This window comes from Podarcis gaigeae (assembly GCF_964106915.1).
Source record: "Podarcis gaigeae genome assembly, chromosome: 1".
NCBI lineage: Eukaryota > Metazoa > Chordata > Lepidosauria > Squamata > Lacertidae > Podarcis > Podarcis gaigeae.
In genome coordinates, this window is record NC_139678.1 from 70,774,181 (window position 1) to 70,794,580 (window position 20,400).

At 42.1% G+C, this 20,400-nt stretch overlaps 1 protein-coding gene across 2 annotated transcripts; it reads right to left on the reverse strand.

Moving 5' to 3' along the window:
• Window positions 1-5,068: 5,068 nt before the first annotated feature.
• CYP2R1 (cytochrome P450 family 2 subfamily R member 1) lies at window positions 5,069-19,113 on the reverse strand. 2 transcript variants are annotated; one of them, XM_083712892.1, is made up of 6 exons: window positions 18,775-19,093; window positions 14,274-14,415; window positions 11,525-12,157; window positions 10,336-10,665; window positions 8,695-9,523; window positions 5,069-8,316 (listed from the first exon to the last, which is right to left on the reverse strand). In XM_083712892.1, the coding sequence occupies exons 1-5, from the start codon at window positions 19,000-19,002 to the stop codon at window positions 9,345-9,347; spliced, it is 1,512 nt and encodes a 503-aa protein (XP_083569018.1). In that variant the 5' UTR covers window positions 19,003-19,093; the 3' UTR covers window positions 5,069-8,316; window positions 8,695-9,344. The 2 variants fall into 2 exon arrangements, with proteins under 2 accessions (XP_083569018.1, XP_083569017.1); XM_083712891.1 differs by having other exon boundaries at window positions 5,069-9,523; window positions 18,775-19,113.
• Between the last annotated feature and the right edge of the window lie 1,287 nt (window positions 19,114-20,400).

The window sequence follows — 20,400 nt, forward strand, 5'->3', positions numbered from 1 at the left end:
ACCTCTGGATGTTCCTTAGTGCTGAAAAGCTTCTGAACATCGCAGGTGGAAAATGTTATTTATTATTTTATTACTTTCTTTCATACCATGGTTCCTCCTGAGCCCTAGGAGTGTGTTGGCAGTGAGAAGAGGGTAACATATGTAGCACAACAGACCTGCACTGCTCCCAGTGGGTCTTACTCTCCTGTAGTTACTGCTGAGGCACATTAATGCAATGACTTATTAAAAGTGGCCCAGCGCTCCTTCATTCAACCTGGACCTTTGTGGTTTAGTAGCAGCAGCCCACACTTTCTCAGACCTCAAAAGAGTACGCTGGTTACTCACAGTCCAATCCTAAACTCCCAATAGCCCAAATGCCAACCATTTCGGCACATGGGGATTCTAAAGCCCTGAGGCTGGCAAAGAGCCAAATTATTCAGAATAAAGGTAGGAGAAAAGCTGGCAGAGGTCCAAACAGAATACAAAAATAAAACCGAACCCTGTAGCTCTAAAACTGAACTTACCGTAGCCTATTCTCTACACTCCTTCTTCACATTTACTCACAAAGAATCGGCAAGGCTGGGCAACTTCACAGAAGATTCCATCTTGGATTACTGGTGCTGGAAAAGGAACTGGATCCCCTGATCTTGGAAGGGGAACAAGTTGTAAGAAGCTTGCTGTTGTTGGCACCTGTCAGCTCAGCTTTTTAAAGGCTCTTTCCCTGCTTATTATGAGAGGTGGGGAGTGTGGCGTTTGCCCTCCTAGGTGGGTCATAAGGAAAGGGTTAAATTAGTGTGATTGGCCAGTGGGAAACCAAGGGGAGGAGTTAGAGTTGGAGTTGTTGGGAAGTCAGCTGGGAGTTGGAGAAGGAAGAGGGATGATAAGTCTGTGGGTTGGTCTAGTTTTGATGTGAGAGAGTGAGAGAAACTGTTAGGAGTCAGACAGATAGTTGAGATAATCAGTTAGAAGTTATTAGGAAGGTATAGGCCAGTAAAGAAACTAAGATTAAGAAACTGACAAGAAAAATTATCTGAAACCATAACCTTGTTAATGCTTATAAAATAAACTTGCTTATTTGATTTAATGTTAACAACTGTCTGGACTCCGTGTGTACTGAGAGAAACGGGTTGGTGGCAGCGGGGAAGCAATCACAGTGGTGGCACAGGGATCAATAGACCTTCAAACGTCCGGGGACCCTGTGTGATCGCCACAGGGAGCCTTGGTTCTTTTTCATCACATTCCTCAGGTAGGCTCTTTAAGTGACCTCTTTGCAGAAGAAGCTTGGCAGGTGGCAGATGCCAAGTTGACCTGGGGAAATGGCGGGCTGCCAGAGGGCACCAGAAGATGGGAATGAGGACTCTGAAGGGGAGGAGGCTATGCATAAGAGGTTGCTTGAGGAAGTCCCCTTCCTTTCCCCCAGATGTGCCCAGACTTGACGAGGCAGGAAACCCTTTCCAGACAGTGGAGGATGAGGAAGGATTTGAGGCCAAGCCCTCTTGTGACAGAGCAGACCTCCTCCGAGGAGAAGGTGCATCCATCAATCTCTTCCATGGAGACGCAAGGTATCAAGAGAAGGGAGATTTGTTCCCTTTGAAGAAGGACCTGCCTCAGACTATGAATGATCACAGGGATAGTGATAGGGAATCTCCTACACTACTTCCATGCCTCTGAATACCCATTGTTTAAACAACAACAGTACCGTTGTCTAAGTCCTGCTTGCAGGTTTCCCATAGGCTCCTGGGTGCCCATTGCCAGAAACAGAATACTGCAATAGACAGGCCTTCAGTCTGATCCATCAGGGGTCTCCTTATGTTCTTACTTTAGATTTTGTTTTCTTTTGAAAGTCATTTTCTTTTAAATCTGTACTGAAGTTGTTTGCTTATTAAAAACAACAACAACCATGAATGAGTTAAAGATTAGAAGCCCCCCAAAACACATAGAACCAATCCCAATTCTGGTCATATCTTGTGAAAAGATCATTTCTAAAATATGCCACAGTGTATGCAAGGTTTAGGAATACCATTGAAGCAGGCATTGGGTTTTGTTATTGCAAAGTAGTAATCCACATCTCTTGCCACAGAGCACAAGGGCATCAATTGAATCCCACGTGATTACACATTTAGATAATTTGCTTTTTAAAATGACATTGAAATTTATATTGTTTTGAACTTCAAGTTTTGGAATTTCATTGTCTTTTCCAAAAATTTATTTCTGCTGTAGCTGCGGATATGTTAGCAAGATGTTCACAAAACGGTGGTATGTAGATAGAAGAGCGCTTGCAGAATGAGCAGTGTTTTTGAAGCTCACCATTGAAAATGTGTGCTCCTAAGTTGCTCAGCAATTATGCCACTTAGTTGTGCTTTGAGATAGTAGTAATGTTGGCTGCTGCTCACTGCTGTACACCCACATTTGTTCCTTAGTGTTCGCTTCCAGACCTGTTTAAATATGGTAGCATCGCTGTAGGGTGTACTGGTTGCTACATGTGCAACCATTTTTGATGATCTGCTAGCAAAATAAGGTGTTTGTTCCTGGACTTTCCCCCTTACCATCTAGAAAAATTACAGGGCCTAAAAAATGAAAATGAGAGTCATTTCCCCTATTACTGTGCTTTGTTAATAGAGCACATAAGAAATAATATTTCAAATTCAGGTATTTCTCAGGCAAGGTTTTACTCTGCCTAATCTTTCTCAAGGAAAAAAAACCACCATGAGGGAAGAATCTTTAACATATGCAGGAATAAATACGAGAACCATTGAGCGCAATAAGCTCTAAAAAACAAAAACAAAAAACCACCAGTTCCACAGCCCAGTATATAATGTTTTAGACAGTCCCCCTACCACTCACCTTGTGATTTCCCTGTGTTCTAGGGATTCAGCCAAGAGACAGAATGACTCAGACATTTGACTCATCCCCGCTGATCAGCACTATCCTCAGAATCACTTGCTGTGCTAGATGAGATCAGGAAGAACATTTACTTTGCTTCATTATCATAAAAAAACAAGGTGGATCCCAAGGTATATCTTGCAGTTGCTGAATCCGTGTGCGTTGTACCAAAATCTTAAACTAGAATCACCAGGCTGCTTTGTCTTTTATTTAGTGGGCTGGAGAAGCATGTGCCTCAGTTTGAAGGAAACAGAACTTCGTCCATCGAGCGATCAACCAAGTTTCCCCAGATGTGCACATAGCTGGCTATTTAAGGGATAATCAAGTAACTGGAAACACACAATACTTGCTCTTTTAATTTGCATGCATAGCACTCGAATATGCAACCCCCTAAAACTTCCCATTCTCACCAGTGATCTTTTCTCTCACACCCTGTTCCGAATACCTGCTCAATTATTTTGAAGTATTGATTTATTTCCTCTCTTATCTCTTACATCATTTTTGTTTGTTTGTTATTTTGATTTGCATTTTTGTATTTTTAGATTGCAAACTGCCCTGTGATCTTCAGATGAAGGGCAGTATAGAATAATAATAATAATAATAATAATAATAATAATAATAATAATATGGCTATCGAAGCTATAAAAAGCCACTTAGCATAGCCATCTAAATAAGAAAACCCAGGTAAAGAAGAAAAATAAAGATGAACAGCAAAAGCTAAAATACAAAACCAATAAAAAGAACATCCAAATCATTCAGCATTCTATATTTAAAATGCAAACTTTGTTTTCATCAGTCTCTTGAAGGCTAGCAGGAAAGGATCTCAGTGAGCTTTTCTGAACAGGAAATACCATAACAAGAGTGCTACCATTGAAAAGAACCTGCTTCTCTGGCCATTCTTCAGTGGCTCAAGGTACCAAGAGTACCGTCTGGTATTACTCCTAAGAACACTTGCAGTTCCAATGTAGAAATCCAGGGGGGGGAGCTTTGGATTTAATCAGAAGTTGTGTTATAAAGGATGTTGTAAAGGGCCTTTTCACCCTGTGGAATGCCCTCCCATCAGATGTCAAGGAAATAAACAACTATCTGACTTTTAGAAAACATATGAAGGCAACCCTGTTGAGGGAAGTTTTTCATGTTTGATGTCACAGAGTGTTTTAATTTGTTGGAAGCCAGTCAGATAGGCAACATATAAATTTATTAATTATTACTATTATTGTAGATTACTTCTTGTCAAGTAGGATCTGCTTTTTTCATACTCTAAGATCCTGTAGTAATGTCATAATGCTAGTTTCGGAGTAGTGCATTTTTAACATCTACAGAGCCTGGTTTCTCAAAACCCTTTAATTGATGTCAGGAGGAAAATTGGACTGTGAAAGAGAAAAATGACACTCCTGTTCAGACTTCAGTTCTTTTAATGAACATAACATCCTGGGGGAGAGCTCAGATGGAAGAGTATGAGACTCTTAATCTCAGGGTTGAGTTTTTGAGCCCCACGTTGGGTTAAAGATTCCTGCGTTGCAGGAGGTTGAACTAGATGGCCCTCATGGTCCCTTCCAACTCTACAATTCTATGGTTCTATATGTATTATGGGTAATCAAGGCCAACCAAGAGAAGCTGGACTAGTTACAGGAGTTGGGGCTTAAATCAAAACACTTTGTTTCTGCTTGGGAAAAATATTGACGCCAATGGTCTTCCCAATTTCCATCACCGTTTGTTATATGGATGGCCACTCTGTCACCTTTTGTAGCCACCTTACAGTTCTACAGATTCTGATAATGCCTTTCCATTTGTTTGTAAATCTTTACTCCAGTTGCAGATCTGAAATATTGATAGTATGAAATAAAAATTACCTTGCTCTCTTATGACTCATTGTTAGGTACAGGGTAGGTAAATGACTAGTGTGACTCACAGCAAAGTACTGCAGAGGCATAATCCGTCTTGCTGAAGTGAATAAAGCTTGCACAGCTTTGAGCATAAGCAATTCAGGGTGAAATCTCACTATGCATCCCTGTTGGTGGCACAACTGCTATGTTCTTTGTAACTCTTGGGGTGGGGAGAGGACACAGAATCATAGTGTTAGAAGAGGCCTCAAAGGTCATCTGGTCCTACCAGCTGCCAATGCAGAAAATATGACCTTGAGAGGTGGCCATCCAGCTAGGTCCTCAGGCTGAAAATACCAATGAACAAAACAAGGCACCAAAAACACAGTGAGACACAATTTTATTTTTAATTTAACAAAAAAATTGTTGGCTTTTCTAGCTGAGTGTGTCACATTTTGGTCTGAAGTTGTAAAGCTTATCAAATGCCAAAAAATTAACAAGTGTCTAAATTTGAGCCCTCCTTCGAGCTTGAGGTCCTGAACCAAATGACTGTCCTGACACAAACACACACACACACCACCCAATTGGCCCTGCTTAAAAACCTCTAACGGAGGAGACCCCACCACTGTGTGAAGCAGTCTATTTGACTTTAGAATAGCTTGGCCCATCAGGTAATCATAATGTAAGAACACCTTTCTTTTTTAATGTCAATATTATTGTAGGTGCATTTTTAACCACAATTATTGTACGTGGCACGGGAAGTGGGACGGATGGGGAGGGTGACATCTCTTGGATGCAATGAACAGTTAATTGTGTTACATACACATGGTCAATTCTTCAGTCCTACTTTTAAGGAGTCGACATTTCTTTCTGGTAGAAAGCCAGTAGTCAGCTATTATATATTGTCCTTACTGAGTCATGTGGGGATAAACACTTAACTTTATTTATAGCAACATGTGAAATTGTGAACATGGTGACTTGCTTTCCATTACCTTTCATAAATGATCGTGTCGAGTGTGTGAAGGGGGGCAGTTATATCTAAGAGGCTCTTTGCGTTGGTCATGAGAATAGTTATCTGAACATTAATGTTTGTTCTATTAATGTGATCCATTATTTTAATGGGTCCAACTTGCTCAGGGGAAAGTGCTGGCACAGTAAAGCTATTGCGTGGAAGCTAGCCAAAATGTTTCTTCTTGTCACAAGGCCTGCCTTTTAAAAGCTGAGTCTGTGCTACAGAAATCCAGAAGCCACTGCTTCTGAAATTCTGCTTACAAAATGAGGAGAAATACCAAGGGAAAGGATGGCATAATGCCCCCCTTGGTTCTTACCTTTTGCCACCAGATTCTTCAGAAGGATTAATGGACTCACCGGTTGTTTCCTCTCACAGTGCTTAGGTAGCTGAGCAGCTCAACCTGTTCTAGCCCCCAAGTCCATTTCACCTTTTTGTAGAGGGTTCTTATTTATCCAGGACAGGAGCCTGGTTTTTTCAAATCCCGACTGTCACAATGAACATAATAAAAAGCTTTCATTTTGTGTTTTGGAGGAAATAGTGTAGTAAAGAACATTCCAAGTTCTCGTGCCTTCTCTCTGCGATGGCTGTCTTCCAAGAAGCTGTTAAGTTGGACATATGGCATCTTTCAGATATGTTTAATAGTTATTGTTCTGAATGAACTAGACCTGGAGGCTTTTGCGGAAGCAAGGACATTTTGCAGATTAATAGAGATGTAGACATAAAAATGTCTGCTGCTTCTGTTCTTTCTCTTCTCAGTGAGGGTGGGGTGGGGTTAAGTATGAACATGTACTCTGTTTAACAGTGGAATCTCTCTCCGTTTCCCTCTCCTTGGAGGCTCTGCAGGCTGAAAGTGACTTTCTTTAAAAAAAATAAAAAATAAATCCTGTGTCTGTGCTACCCAGCTGCTTAAAATAACAAATGTAATAAGCAAACCAAAAAGTTACCATACTGACTAATGGCCAGGCCAATCTACAAATAAATATTTATTTAGAATATACTTTTAAAAACCTAAAAAAAAAAAAACACTTAAGGAGGTCCAAGCTGTGTGCAATAAAATTGTAGGTAACTCAGCTAAAATCCACAATATAATTTTTTTAAAATGCCACAAAACCACTGAGAGATAAAATATGTAAAAAAAAAAACCCCGTATAAAAACAAATATAGGTAATTGAATAGTAATTGAATTGCTGTGTTGTTTTGCCAAAACAAAGCTTTCAGCAGGCCTCTAAAAACACAGGTGCTGCCACACTAACTGAACAGCTCCCCACAACTGAGGAAAGGACCTCAGGTAGCATTTGCAGAAGTGCAAATAAGCAGGTATGTGGCAAGACACCCTCAAGCAAATTGGACCTGCAAAGTATTTACAAGTTTTTTAAAAAAGAAGAGGAAAGAATCCTATTATAAGTGTGGACAACTTGATACAGTAGTTCAAAAGGCATTGTTTTAGGCTCTACCAACAGCATCTGTAATCACATATAATATCTTAATAAACTGTACAACTATGAAAGTAGGTCAGAATTATTTTCTTCACGGCTGTAGGAACAAGCTTCTAGTTAGTTTACTCTCTCAGCCATGAGTACACCACACCCGCTCTCAATTAAAAGCACTTATATAATACAACACTTCATTTCTATTGCCTCAGCAATCTTTTCAACAGCCATGTAAAAGGCAGAGCAAGCATTATTTGCCCTATATTGGAGGGTGAAATACAAAAAAAGTGTAGCAGATAGGGTAGTGGTTCGTTTAGGGCCAAACTAGTTACCTGCATATTGACTAAATGGATGTTCACCTGTTAAGATGGGTTACACTTAAAAGGGCATGTGGGGAATGCAGTGAATCTCCACTTCCTCATCTCACATTCTGTTGCTTTGGTGTGTGTTTTCCCCTTCTATCCTGTGTCTGCTACTAAAAGGCTGCCTTCAAGGGTCTCCTCCCCTGCATGCCTTTAGTGGTGTCCAAACTTTTTTCAAAGAGGGCCAGATTTGATGAAGTGAAGGGCTGTGAGGGCCGACCAAAGGGCTGAGTTTTTGAGGTTTTTTTTTAGGATTTTACCCCAGGAAATAAACTGCCACAGGGGCCAGATTAAACCGACCGGCGGGCTGGATTAGGCCCCCGAAACAGACTTTGGACATGTCTGCCTTAGTGTAATTAAACTCTAAACTCCACCCTTCATTGCCAAACCAGTGTGTTTTAAATAAAAATTGATGCAACTGTTTCAGCACTAAAGGAATTGCTGAAAGGATACCTGAACCAGAAATTACCCAGCTTATAGCTAGGGATTTACATTCTGTAATGCATCAGTGCTCTAGGTGCCGCTAGTAGCGTAGGCAAAGTCGCCTTAAGGCTTTTGCCAGAGCTTCAGAATGGAGTGCCTCACGCAGGTGGCATTTTCCTAGGGTTTTGTGTACATGCATCTTCCCCACTGTCCTCCTTTGAGCCAACGAGAATCCCAGACTCATGGAATACTCTGTGCTACAGACGACTGTTGTGTGGCCTTATGTACAAGTTGGAGGGCAAGTACTAATGAGATGGTGGAGTGAAAAAGTGGCTTGAAAGCCTTTTTTTAAAAAAAAAAAATGGGTGAGCTTGATGTACAGAAAAGTTTTTGCTAGGCTATAACTTCTAAAGGCAAAGGTAAAGGTAAAGGGACCCCTGACCATTAGGTCCAGTCGTGACCGACTCTGGGGTTGCGGCGCTCATCTCGCTTTATTGGCCGAGGGAGCTGGCGTACAGCTTCTGGGCCATGTGGCCAGCATGACTAAGTTGCTTCTGGCGAACCAGAGAAGCGCACGGAAACGCCGTTTACCTTCCTGCCAGAGCGGTACCTATTTATCTACTTGCACTTTGACGTGCTTTCGAACTGCTAGGTTGGCAGGAGCAGGGACCAAGCAATGGGAGCTCACCCTGTTGCAGGGATTCGAACCGCCGACCTTCTGAGCGGCAAGTCCTAGGCTCTGTGGTTTAACCCACAGCGCCACCCGTGTCCCATGCTATAACTGCTACCCAGAGGGAAAATCATAGTTTTTCTCCCTCTCTCATAACACTAGAACTTGTGGACACCCTATGAGGATAACTGTTGGAATATTTAAGACAGTCAAACTATGGAACTTGCTCCCTCCAGAGGCAGTGATGACCATTAACTTGGATGGAGTCAAAAGAGGATTGACAAATTCATGGAGGAGGGAGCGGTCAATGGCTGCTGCCTCTGCAGTTGGAGGCAGCAATGCTTCTGAACAGCAGTTACTGGAAGCCATGGGAGAGGAGACGGCTCTTGCGTCTTCTCCCTGGTTTCCCACAGGCATCTGGTTGGCCACTGTGTGAACAGGATGCCGGACTAGATGAGCCCTTGGCCTTATCCAGCAGGCCATTCTTACACTTGTATCCCATTCACCACACATTAGAATACGGTGGAGCACCTTCTACTCATTCTCCATCACCTGCCCTCAAAAACCATCTGTCTCAATGTCCTTACACACCATTGAAGGATTTTTAAGATGGACAACAGGCATTTAAAAAAACAACAACACAGGGAACGACTTGGGCATTTGAGTCAGGAAAGCTTGGAACAAAAACATTACTTCTCATGATATTTCCATGCCTCTGGCCCCAAGGCCTCACACTTTGAACTGTTGGCACTAGGTGTGTCTTCAGTAGCGCCTTTCTGCACAAATAAGGTATGGATGGGGTTGCAGAGTCATGCCTAACTTTGGCTTAAGGTTGGGAGTCCAACCACTAGGAAAATGCAGATGAAATTGTTGAAGTAATGAGGTGAAAAATAAAAACATTTCCATTCTGGCCAACTGTTCGCCTAAACAGTGCCTTCGCCCTGAAGGGGGAAAAAAGAAAAGAAAATAGTATTTTAAAAGAGCTAAGGGTTTTTTGTCGTTTATCAAAAAGTACATGTGCCATTATGATAAGAAAGTACTGCATCTCTTAAAAATCAAAACCTATTCTGGTAAGCCATTAATTAATCCATGCTGTTAAAGGTTTAGGCACCATTCTAAAATTAAGACAGCGAAAGAGGGACAATTTGGAAAAACATGGTTCTCAAATTACTTTATTACCAATCTGGTAAGAACCTGATGACATCATTTAATTCTTTTGAACATATGATTTTCATAAACTAGTTCTGCATAAACTACATATAAGCCCAAGTATGAGAAAACTAATGGCTGATGTCCAAACATTCCAGAGAACAGTTCTTTCCTGTTAAGAACACACTGTCCTACCAGCACAGTGCAAGATCCACATGTTATTTCCCCCTCAGATAAGCAGGATAGTGAAATCTTTAGAGCCTGATAAGGCTGCTTTTTGCCAAGATTCCACTAGCCTATACCATTTTAAAAAATCTTTCTAAACTGGAAGTGGGTTGTTTCATGTACAGTAATCAGACAAGAACTGTTATGACACTCAGTTAAGTCTGAGTCTAAGCTCACGATTTTGCTGCCTTGGTTTCATTACAACTTTTGTATTAAAACAGTTGGCTTAGTTCATGATTAACAACTGAAGTTTAAAATGAATTAGTTTATGAAGTCAAAGTCTTTGGAATGTTTGGTTGGTAGATATAGCATGCTAGCCATTTTGACTCTACTCACAAATTTGTTGCTTCTAGATTTTTGGTTAAGTACGTACACTTACCCAGTGAAAATGGAATGAATGCTTCTTTCTTGACAAATTGTCCAGAGCTGTCCAAAAACCTCTCAGGACAAAACATTTCCGGGTTACTCCAGTACTTTTCATCAAAGTGTACAGAGTAGAGATTTGTAATGACTGTAGTGCCTTGAGGGATAGAATAGCCACGTACAACTGTATCCTTAGAAGTCGCATGGAAAATACCTAGTGGAGCTACGTTACAGAATCTTAAAATTTCATGCAGTACTGCCTCAGTGTATGGCATTTTACACTTTTCTTCTAGGCAAGGTGTTTTGTTTGGCCCAATAATTAAATCGATTTCTTTATGAACTTGCCCTGTTGGAGAAAAAGCTTTTAGTTTATTGAGTAACTGTTTGGCAAAAATAAGTAGACACGTGTATTCTGCATTTAACTATGAAACCTTTAAATATATTTGTAGCCCCACTGATTTTGTGTACATTAGCCACATCCACTAGTCATGGAGAATCCTGGAAATTGTAGTTTGTTAAGGGTGCTACGAACTGTAGGTCTGTGAGGGGTAACTACAATTTTCAGGATTCTTTGGGGGAAATCATGACTGTTGAAGTGGTATAAAAATACTTTATGGTGTCAGATGTGACCTTTGAACCAAAAGCAGTCGTACCTTGTATCCTGAATGCCCTGGAACTTGGACGTTTTGGCTCCCGAACATCACAAACCCTGAGGCGATTGTTCTGGTTTTTGAACGTTCTTTTGGAACCTGAAGGTCCGACAGGGCTTCCGTGGCTTCTTCCGATTAGCTTTGGTTTTCGAACGTTTTGGAAGTCGAACGGATTTCTGGAATGGATTCCGTTCGACTTCCAAGGTACGGCTGTACTCTAATACAGCTAGCTGAATAGATGCAGCATTTTTTTGTCAATTTCTCTCCCCTACTTTCCCTACTAAAATCTACTCTGGAGTCTTGAGGAATCCTCTAGAACAGCATGGAGTCAGTAACTGGGAAGGATAAGTTGGGAAATATGCCCCTTTTCCACCAGCAGACACATCCTGAACAAACTCTGCTCAAGGGATACAACTTCCAGTGGGACCAAACTCTAGTTTCAACCTAATGTATTCAGATCGGGTAAAGATTTAACAAGTGCTGTTAATACCCTGCTTGGACTGCACATTCTCAATCATAGAAACAAAACACATCACGGCATATGGCATAATTTACCTTGAATATTAGGATAAAGAGCCATGAACAACACTGCCCATCTTAGAACATTTGTTGTAGTTTCTGTTCCGGCAATTATTATTTCTCCAGCAGAGAAAATTAAGTTTTCTGTTGTAAATGTAGACTCAGGGTCATTTTTATTTTTGTCCATCTCATCAAAATATGCATCTATAAAATGCCTTGGTGACTGAGGTTTCCTATTTTGTGAGAAACGCTCAATAAGGTGGAGTAGAAAAGTATAGACTTCAGATGCATTTTTAAAGAGTTGCTGATGCTTTCCAAAGGGCAAGGCACCAATCCATGGAAAAGCATTGTACAAAAATGCAGAAGAACTAGCTGCCAGTTCAATGTTTTCACTAAATATGTCCATCATATGTTGAAATTCAGTGTCTTCGTATGTAAACCGTTCTCCAAAAAGAATCAAGTTAGTAATATTTGAAACTGCATTTGTTATCAAGTATTTCAGATCAAAAGGCTTGCCCTTATAGGTATCAATGGCCTCAAGGAAAATGACTGATTCTTCTGATATTTTGCTTTCGAAGGACTTTTGACCATATCCAAAAATACGGAAGCTTGTTACAGCCAGCTTGCGATGCTCTGTCCAACCTCTGCCATAACTTGAGTTCAATAAACCTGAAATATATGAGCGTCAATATGCTTAACCCAGGATCTTACTTCCTCTTTCATCCATATGATCTTTCTATGATCTGCAGCTACACACACATAGTTACACACACGTACAAACAAAAATAGTATCCTCAATTCATCATAGTGAATTAGTTTTACTGTTATCTTTCTATAGTTAGTGACTTCAGAATTATGTCCTATGTTTTTAAGTGCATGCAACATTATACCTACTCAAAATGCAAGCTGTTTATAGCACTTTGGGAACTGAATGCGTAAAAATGCTGTTTTTAATGCCAATTTGCCTTTTCCACTTCCCTGAAGTTTCAAGGTAGCCTTTTGCTAAGCCAGGTTCCTTGTAAAGTGTATACTGCTGATTTATGTAATAGATGCTTATTTACAAATACAAAAGGACAAGCGGGGGGAAAGGCTTATTTACAAATACAAAAAGTCAAGCGGGGGGGGGGGGAGGCAGGCATCAAGACAGGTAGTGCTAGGCAAAGATATAAAGATCAACCAACTATTTCTGTACATCCAAGATTTTGTGGGGGGGGGGGGAGGAGAGTGTTTCTTAACAGCAAACCAGTATACCTTCTCACCTATCCCACAAGGTAAACAGCTTTTGAAACAGAGTGTGACATAGAAAAGCAGCTTGAGTTAGAGTGACAAAACTTGTTTAAAGACATTTTTAATTTAGATTATGCCTGAGGAACTGAACTGCCGTAAAATTACAGAAGACAGATAAATAGATTTACAGGCAATTTTTAAAATCTTCCAAAACCTTTTTTTAAAAAAAAATATTTTAATTTATATATATTTTTTATTAATAGGGTTGGCTAAAACTTATGTATCCCTTAGGGTGCAGTTAGTATCTTTGATAACTTGTTGCAGGACTAGTGACTAAGTTGCCTGCTAGCTGGATAACTCAGTTGGTTAGAGTACGGTGCTAACAATGCCAAGATTGCAGGTTCGATCCCCATAAGAGGCAGCTGCATATTCCTGCATTGCAGGGGTTTGGAGTAGATGATCCTCAGGGTCCCTTCCAACTCTGAATGTAAATAAGGTTTTACAAGGACACATTAATTCTCCAATACTCTCATGCCCAAAATAAACTAAACTCAATCTCTGGAGCTTTCATGACCTTGAAGTGTTTCAAGCACTTTGGGGTGCTTTTCATTTTAGTGTCCAAGATATATTTCATTTTTACTTTTGAAAGGGTATGTTTTCAGCTCTTAACACTGTCTACAGCACTGAACATATACAAGCAATGATTTTCAAACACAACTGCCGTAACTGCATGCTACCACATGAAGGTGCTTCTTTGTCAGAGTACAGTGGTACCTCTAGTTGCGGACTTAATCTATTTCAGGGTGCCGTTCGCACCCCGAAAAGTCTGCAACTAGAACGCCTCTTCCGTGCATGTGCAATCGAGTGCTTCTGCGCATGTGTGAAGCGCGCAGATAGCTTCTGTGCGTGCGGCGAACCCGGAAGTAAACACTTCTGGGTTTGCCGGGTTCGTAAACTGAAAGTCTATAACAAGAGCAGAACGCAACTAGAGGTACCACTGTATTACTTAGCTATGCATCTTCGTCTCCCAATCTACTTTACAGAGTACGCTAAGCATTACATGCAAATACATGTAAACAGAGTATCATAAGCTAATAAACAGTCTTAGGAAGATACAGAAGTGCACTGGAGGCAGCAATAATAACACTCCTGCAATCCCTTTCTCTTACACAGTACTACTCCAGTGCACTCTTGCTGTAATGTTTACTGAAAGAGCCTATGAGGTGGGTAAAGTTGGGGGGGGGGGGCTTCAAGGGATGGAATGATCAGAAATATAGCCTGCCTAAGTATGAAGCCATCTTATTCTCCCTGGCTAAAGGACAACAGTTCCAACAGTGCACATCAACAGCCAGCTTCAAGTTTGATTTCCCAATGTTGCCCTTTGGAACAGAGCTTGAGGAGTTTTGCAGACCAAGTCAGAAAGCACATACAAATAAAAAATGCTCTCAGGGTTGTTTCTTTAAAGTTAGTAAGAAGACAGAATTGCAGGCACCTTTTAAAAAAGCATACACCCAATACACTAATAAGCCTCTATTAAAACAATAACAACAAAACATACCTCCCATTTTTGTCAGCTTCTTGAACAAAGGAAGAGATGGCCTGTCTGCAAAAATCTCACTCTGCTGAACAAGGCATTCTTTCACTGCATCATAGCCATTCAGGACAATAGTTGATATCCCTCCAAGATCAAGGCTAAATACCTTTTTAAAAAAGATTACATGTTACTTTCAAGAATTGGGGTGGGGGGTGGGCAGAGAGAGAAATACTAGTTTCTTTTTCTTTAGAAATGTTCTTGTTTGGTCCATGGGCAGCACAACAGGTATGCTTCTAACACCACATGATGCTCACAAATATGCTACATGTGCTATGTAGAAAGATTACAGTTGCATAACAATATCGCAGTTTGCCTTCATTCATAGATGGTTATACAGTGGTAAGGTAAAGGGACCCCTGACTATCAGGTCCAGTCGTGGCCGACTCTGGGGTTGCGGCGCTCATCTCGCTTTATTGGCCGAGGGGGCCGGCATACAGCTTCCAGGTCATATGGCCAGCATGACTAAGCCGCTTCTGGCGAACCAGAGCAGCGCACGGAAATGCCGTTTACCTTCCCGCCCGAGCGGTACCTATTTATCTACTTGCACTTTGATGTGCTTTCAAACTGCTAGGTAGGCAGGAGCAGGGACCGAGCAACGGGAGCTCACTCTGTTGCGGGGATTCGAACCGCCGACCTTCTGATCGGCAAGTCCTAGGCTCTGTGGTTTAACCCACAGCGCCACCCGCGTCCCCTCCTATAAAGTGGTACCTCAGGTTAAGTACTTAATTCGTTCTGGAGGTCCGTTCTTAACCTGAAACTGTTCTTAACATGAAGCACCACTTTAGCTAATGGGACCTCCTGCTGCTGCCGCACCGCCGAAGCACTATTTCTGTTCTTATCCTAAAGCAAAGTTCTTAACCCAAGGTACTACGTATTTCTGGGTTAGCGAAGTCTGTAACCTGAAGCGTATGTAACCGGAGGTACCACTGTATGTCAAAATACAACATCAATAATATATCTTTCCAGTCCAACATCTTGGCTAGGCTTACTGTCAGGAGGAACATTGTCTGCATCATTCTTAAAGTGAATGCATTACCTGTCACAAGAGATAAACATAAATGGGCAATATGTTTCTGTGGCAGAAGGAATGACACGTCATGAACAAAGTGTCCCTGAGCAGAAGATGAAATAAACTCTGCAGTAAGAGGCATGCTTCTGACTGTTAAGATTACGCAACAGGTGCCTCACTATCTTTAGAAGACATCCAAACCAGAAAACAGTTGTTTAATTTAAGCTATACAGTGGTACCTCCACTTACAAACTTAATTGCTTCTAGAGATCTGTTCTTAAGCCGAAACCGCTCGTAACATGAGGCATGGTTTTGCTAATGGCGCTTCCCCGCTGCCGCCACGCGACTTTCGCTCACATCCCAGGGCAAAGTTCGCAACAAGGGGCATCTACTTCCGGGTTAGCGGAGCTTGTAACCCGCAGCGTTCGCATGGAGGACAGTATGTAACACAAGGTTCCATTGTAGTGAGCAAGCACGGGTCTGAAACCACATTTTTATCCAAACTTGCTTTCACTAACCAGAGTTTAAAACAGTTTTGTAAATAAGTTCAGAAATTACTAGCATGCACACCTAGTCCATGTTTCCATACTAGCTACTTTTTAAAAAAATTCTTCTACAAGCAGGGGGGACAGGTTGATTCTTGCTTCTTCCGCCATTGCTAGCAGTAGACCAGGCATAGGCAAACTCGGCCCTCCAGATTTTGGGACTACAACTCCCATAATCCTTGGCTAACAGGACCAGTGGTCAGGGATCATAGGAACTGTAGTCCCAAAACATCTGGAGGGCCGAGTTTGCCTATGCCTGGAGTAGACTATTGGAGGAGGCATGGAGCAATCTGTCCTGCCTCTGCCAGACTTAGAATCATCAAATCACAGATCTAGAGTAAGAAGGGACCACAAGGGCCATCTAGTCCAACCCGCTGCAGTGCAGGAATCTTATGTCCAATGTGAGGCTCAAACCCATGACCCTGAGATTAAGAGTGAGCCAAACCTCTTGCTTGCATGGAATTCCTGCTCACTTAAGGTTACCAGGCAAGTTGTTAAATACTTGGCTGGTCCAGACAAGCCACATTTAAGACGCCACAGGGAACTGTGGTTAGTTCTGTGGTATGTGAAGGAGAAGGATTATGCAGGCTTATTCACATAGTGGGAAACCATGGTTTAATTGTAAACCATACAAGAAAGCATATTTTATCATTTTTCTGTACTGATCAAATAGATGACTATGGAATCTTTATTTTTGCAATTAATAAAAAATTGCATAAAGCTTAAAATTCTGATTTTGGTTTCCAGTTTTTGTCAGCAAATGTTCCTTTTCATAAGCTAAAGGAAAATATTTCTATTTGTGACTCATTATGATTGATATGATCACCAAACAAACAAACAAACAAACAAACAATTAAAGGGAAACTTTTAAGGAGAAATGTCCTAGTGGTCACTCCTTTTCCTGTTCCTATGAGTAATGATACTTTTTCATAAGAAACTCAAGGCACTGTGACTGTCCTCTTTGCATCCCTGCAGTAGAAAACATCTTGTATTCCAAAGAGTATTAAAAACATGTCCTTTCTTTACAGAAATTGGCAACGAGCCTGTAGGATAGTAAACTGTCAACTTTCCAACTGAGTTTATGCTTCTAGCAGCTGTTGATACATTTTAATTCGTTGTAAATGTTTTTTCTCAAGGTTTTCTAGCTGTCCTGGAGAGAATTTTTAAAGACGAAAAGGTGGCAGATTATTGGTTGTCTCCAAAGCAGCATCAGCGGAGTTTTCCAACCTCTGAAGCTGATTTTGAGGGCATGCAGGGTGTTGCCAGGAAAAGGAGAAGAAAGTTCCATTCATGGAGCAGGAGTGTTGGGTGCTATTCTGTATACAGACCAGCATGTCATCACTATGCAGCAGCAGACAACTAAAGTAACGACTTTGCCATTTCTTGTGAAAGTATATTTAACTCTGAGTTGTGGCTGTGCCGGTGCTCCGCTTGATAAATATGAAAGGCAAACAGGCTTAAGTCCCCTAACATCAGGAACATATGTTAAGAGTCCTCATTGGCTGCAGCTTCATGGTGTATGTTGGCGATGTGCTTAGTAATCTGGATGGCATGCAGGATGAGGCTCAAATTGAGAGTGACCCAAGTTCAGTGTTACCCCGCAAAGGGAAGACATGTTCATTTTACTGATGACTTCCTTCCCCTGTTCTATAACAGTTTTAAAAAACTTGCCACATTCTCTTAGAAATTTAAATAAGAAAGCCCTCTAACTCACATATTAAACCTAAGCAGTTTTGAGGTAGAGTTAGTTTGGTACTATAGTCCAACATGTAAAATAGAAACAAAGATTTCTGTAGCATCTTAAATATCTAGCAGAGTTGAGACACAAAGTGCAGCCCACTTTGACAAGGGTCACAGGGTTTATGTAAAGCAAGTTTTTTATTTTTTAATGTTGAACTTGGAGCTGTATTAACAGACAGTATTAGCAACATACTGCACTGGTATGCTTGGTGGACAAGTTAGGCAGCTTTCTGAAAAAAGCAGGTGCACACCTTTACAATATGGTATTTAATAATAACTATGATGCAAACAAGTCTCATGATTGTACAGTACTGCAAACTTTATATATTTTAAGAATTCTGTGCCAAACACAAGACTCAATACAAAATGGCAAATAATAAACCACATCCTGTTACTGCAGTTCAAATATGCAACAGCCAAAACGTAAAATGACTTTAAAATAAAATCCTGTTGATTTCAGCGATACTTAATCCCAAGTAACTAAGTTCAGAATAGCCTCCTAAACTTTCCTGACATAAAAGCTGGTCGATGTAACGAAGCCTTTATGCCTTCCTCACTTACAAGGCGAGTCTTATATAATTCTTTTGTTTGTAAAGTGCTTTCCTAACTGAGGTCTGCCTCCAACAACTATTCTTGTAAGTTGGCCACTAGGCTAACAGTGAAACCCTCAGAAATAAGCTTAAGGTTTAACAGGATTTACTCCTAGGTTAAGTGGGTGTAGAACTGCATTCTCTTGCCCGAGAGGAAGCTCATTTAACTGAATGGGGCTCAACTTCTAGCAACAGAACAACTAGCACACTAGCAAAGCTAAGCAGGGTCCGGTCTGGTTTCAAATGGGATCGGGCCGGGGTTGAGATTCCTGCATTGCAGGGGGTTGGGCTAGATGAGATTACATGCCCCTTCCAACTCTAGAGTAGACATTGATACGGTTGTCTTGCAAGCGCAGGAAAGCACAGCGTGGGGCAGAGAGGAAGCGAAACTTGAACCCAGATCTGAAAGTGAAGATGTGGAAAGAGTTCAGATCCGGGCTTGAAGTTATTCACATGAATAGCCTCGTCTTACAACTTAACGGAGGGGTCTTGGAAGTGGCAAATGTCTAAGAATTAGACCGAGGTCTCCCCAGGGCCAGCTCCTCCTCAGGACCCCCCCCCCGCCCCCGGGGCTGCAGTACCTGCCCGTAGAGCTGGCTCTGCCTCTTCATGTAGACGTGCGGCTGCTCCGAGGCCAACGAGTGGATGTTGCCAATGAGAGGCAGCCCCGGCGGGCCGGGCGGGAAGCCCACCGGCCGCCTCTGCTTCAGCAGCTGCCTCACCACCAGCGGCAGCAACAGCAGCACGAGGACGCCGGCGCCCACAGCCGCCGCCGCGACCGAGCCCACCCCCGGGACCCCGGACCACATTTCCCGCTCCTGCCGGCCCCAGCCAGCCAGTCGCGGGCTCTGCTCTCGCGCTCCCTTTCTCCTCTTTCTCCAAACACGCAGAAACAACAACATCCCTCGGCCCGCTTGCCGCGTCTTCTTATAGGACGCCGGCAGCGCTCGTCAGGGGAAGCCGAACCTGATTGGTGGAGCCTCCGCGCCACCTCGCGCTCTTTCCCCCCCGGCCCCTCCTCTCGCGCCGCGCTTGTTCTGGAGTTGCGCCTGGGGACAGTTCGCGAGTGGGATGCTGGGGGGTCGGGAGTTCCCACGGGAGCAGCTGCAACTCCCGCCGCGGCTTCCCCACCCACCCCGCCAAGACTCGCGTTTATCTCCCCACACAAGCTTGCTTCATCATAAGCAGCGGCTCTGCCTTGCATAACAGGCAGCAATTGCTGCAAACTGATTTGAATAGGGGCGGGGAAGGCTCACCGGATAGCAAATTCAGGTCAGGGGCAGCAGCGGGAGGGGGGCGCATTCGGAAAGAGGCAGGGATTTCCCCGTTTCTGAAAGCCTGAGAATTCCCGGCAAAAGCTCGTCCTTTCAGCGCTAAGCTCTTTCCGCTGGCTGCCGCATCCTCACAGCAAAGGTTAAAAGAACAACTCATTTCTATGCTCTTTAAAAATAATAATAATTTTGTAGCATTTCCAGTTGTCAAACCTGAAACTCACAACAAAGCAGTGGCTGTCCCTTGGAGAGCATTTTAACTTACTTCGTGGAAGCTGTTCCTGAAGGAAGAACTGTGAGGGCAGAGACTCCATCAGCCAAGGCCTCCTTCCATCTGCCTTGCTCCACCCTCTAGTCTCTGCTTCTCAATTTGTATTGTATTATTTTATGTACTGTGGCTTGCCGTTATTTTATTCATTATAGTTTAGAAATTATTATATCTGCTGAGTAGATTTCTGTTTAACTTTTATATGTTATTATTATTTAATACTATTCTAATGATTGTTGAATGTTACTTTTTTGATACAGGTTACCTATTTTAAAGTTTTGTTTTATTATCACATTTTTGTATTGCATTAGATTGTTGTAAGATGTACAGTTTTTGTTTCTTCAGCTTGTAAACCGCCTTCAGAATTGTAAAATAGAAAGACGGTATACAAATTAAAAATGATGATGATAAGCAGTTCCCAGTATGTGGTGAGTTATTTGCAAGTAGTGGCTCACCACCTGAATCATGGTTGCTACTTCCTTGTGGTAGAATCGACACCAAGACCAGCTGGTATGAAAAGGGCTGTTTCACATATAAATGTACTTCTTCAGTTTACTGTAGGCTTGATCATAAACAACAGAATGTGTGAACAGACCCCAGCGAAGAACATTGGCTTGGATCCTAAGATAAATGAAGGTTCCTCTGTCTGATTTTGAGCGATCCCCTGC

Coding starts and splice junctions, on each gene's coding strand:
- CYP2R1 (XM_083712891.1), bottom strand. CDS start 19,095: ATGTTGTTGTTTCTGCGTGTTTGGAGAAAGAGGAGAAAGGGAGCGCGA. Junction 14,416..18,774: donor AGAGCCAGCTCTACGGGCAG/GTACTGCAGCCC, acceptor TTTTTTAAAAAG/GTATTTAGCCTTGATCTTGG. Junction 9,524..10,335: donor ATTCATTCCATTTTCACTGG/GTAAGTGTACGT, acceptor TTCCCCCTTCAG/GGCGAAGGCACTGTTTAGGC.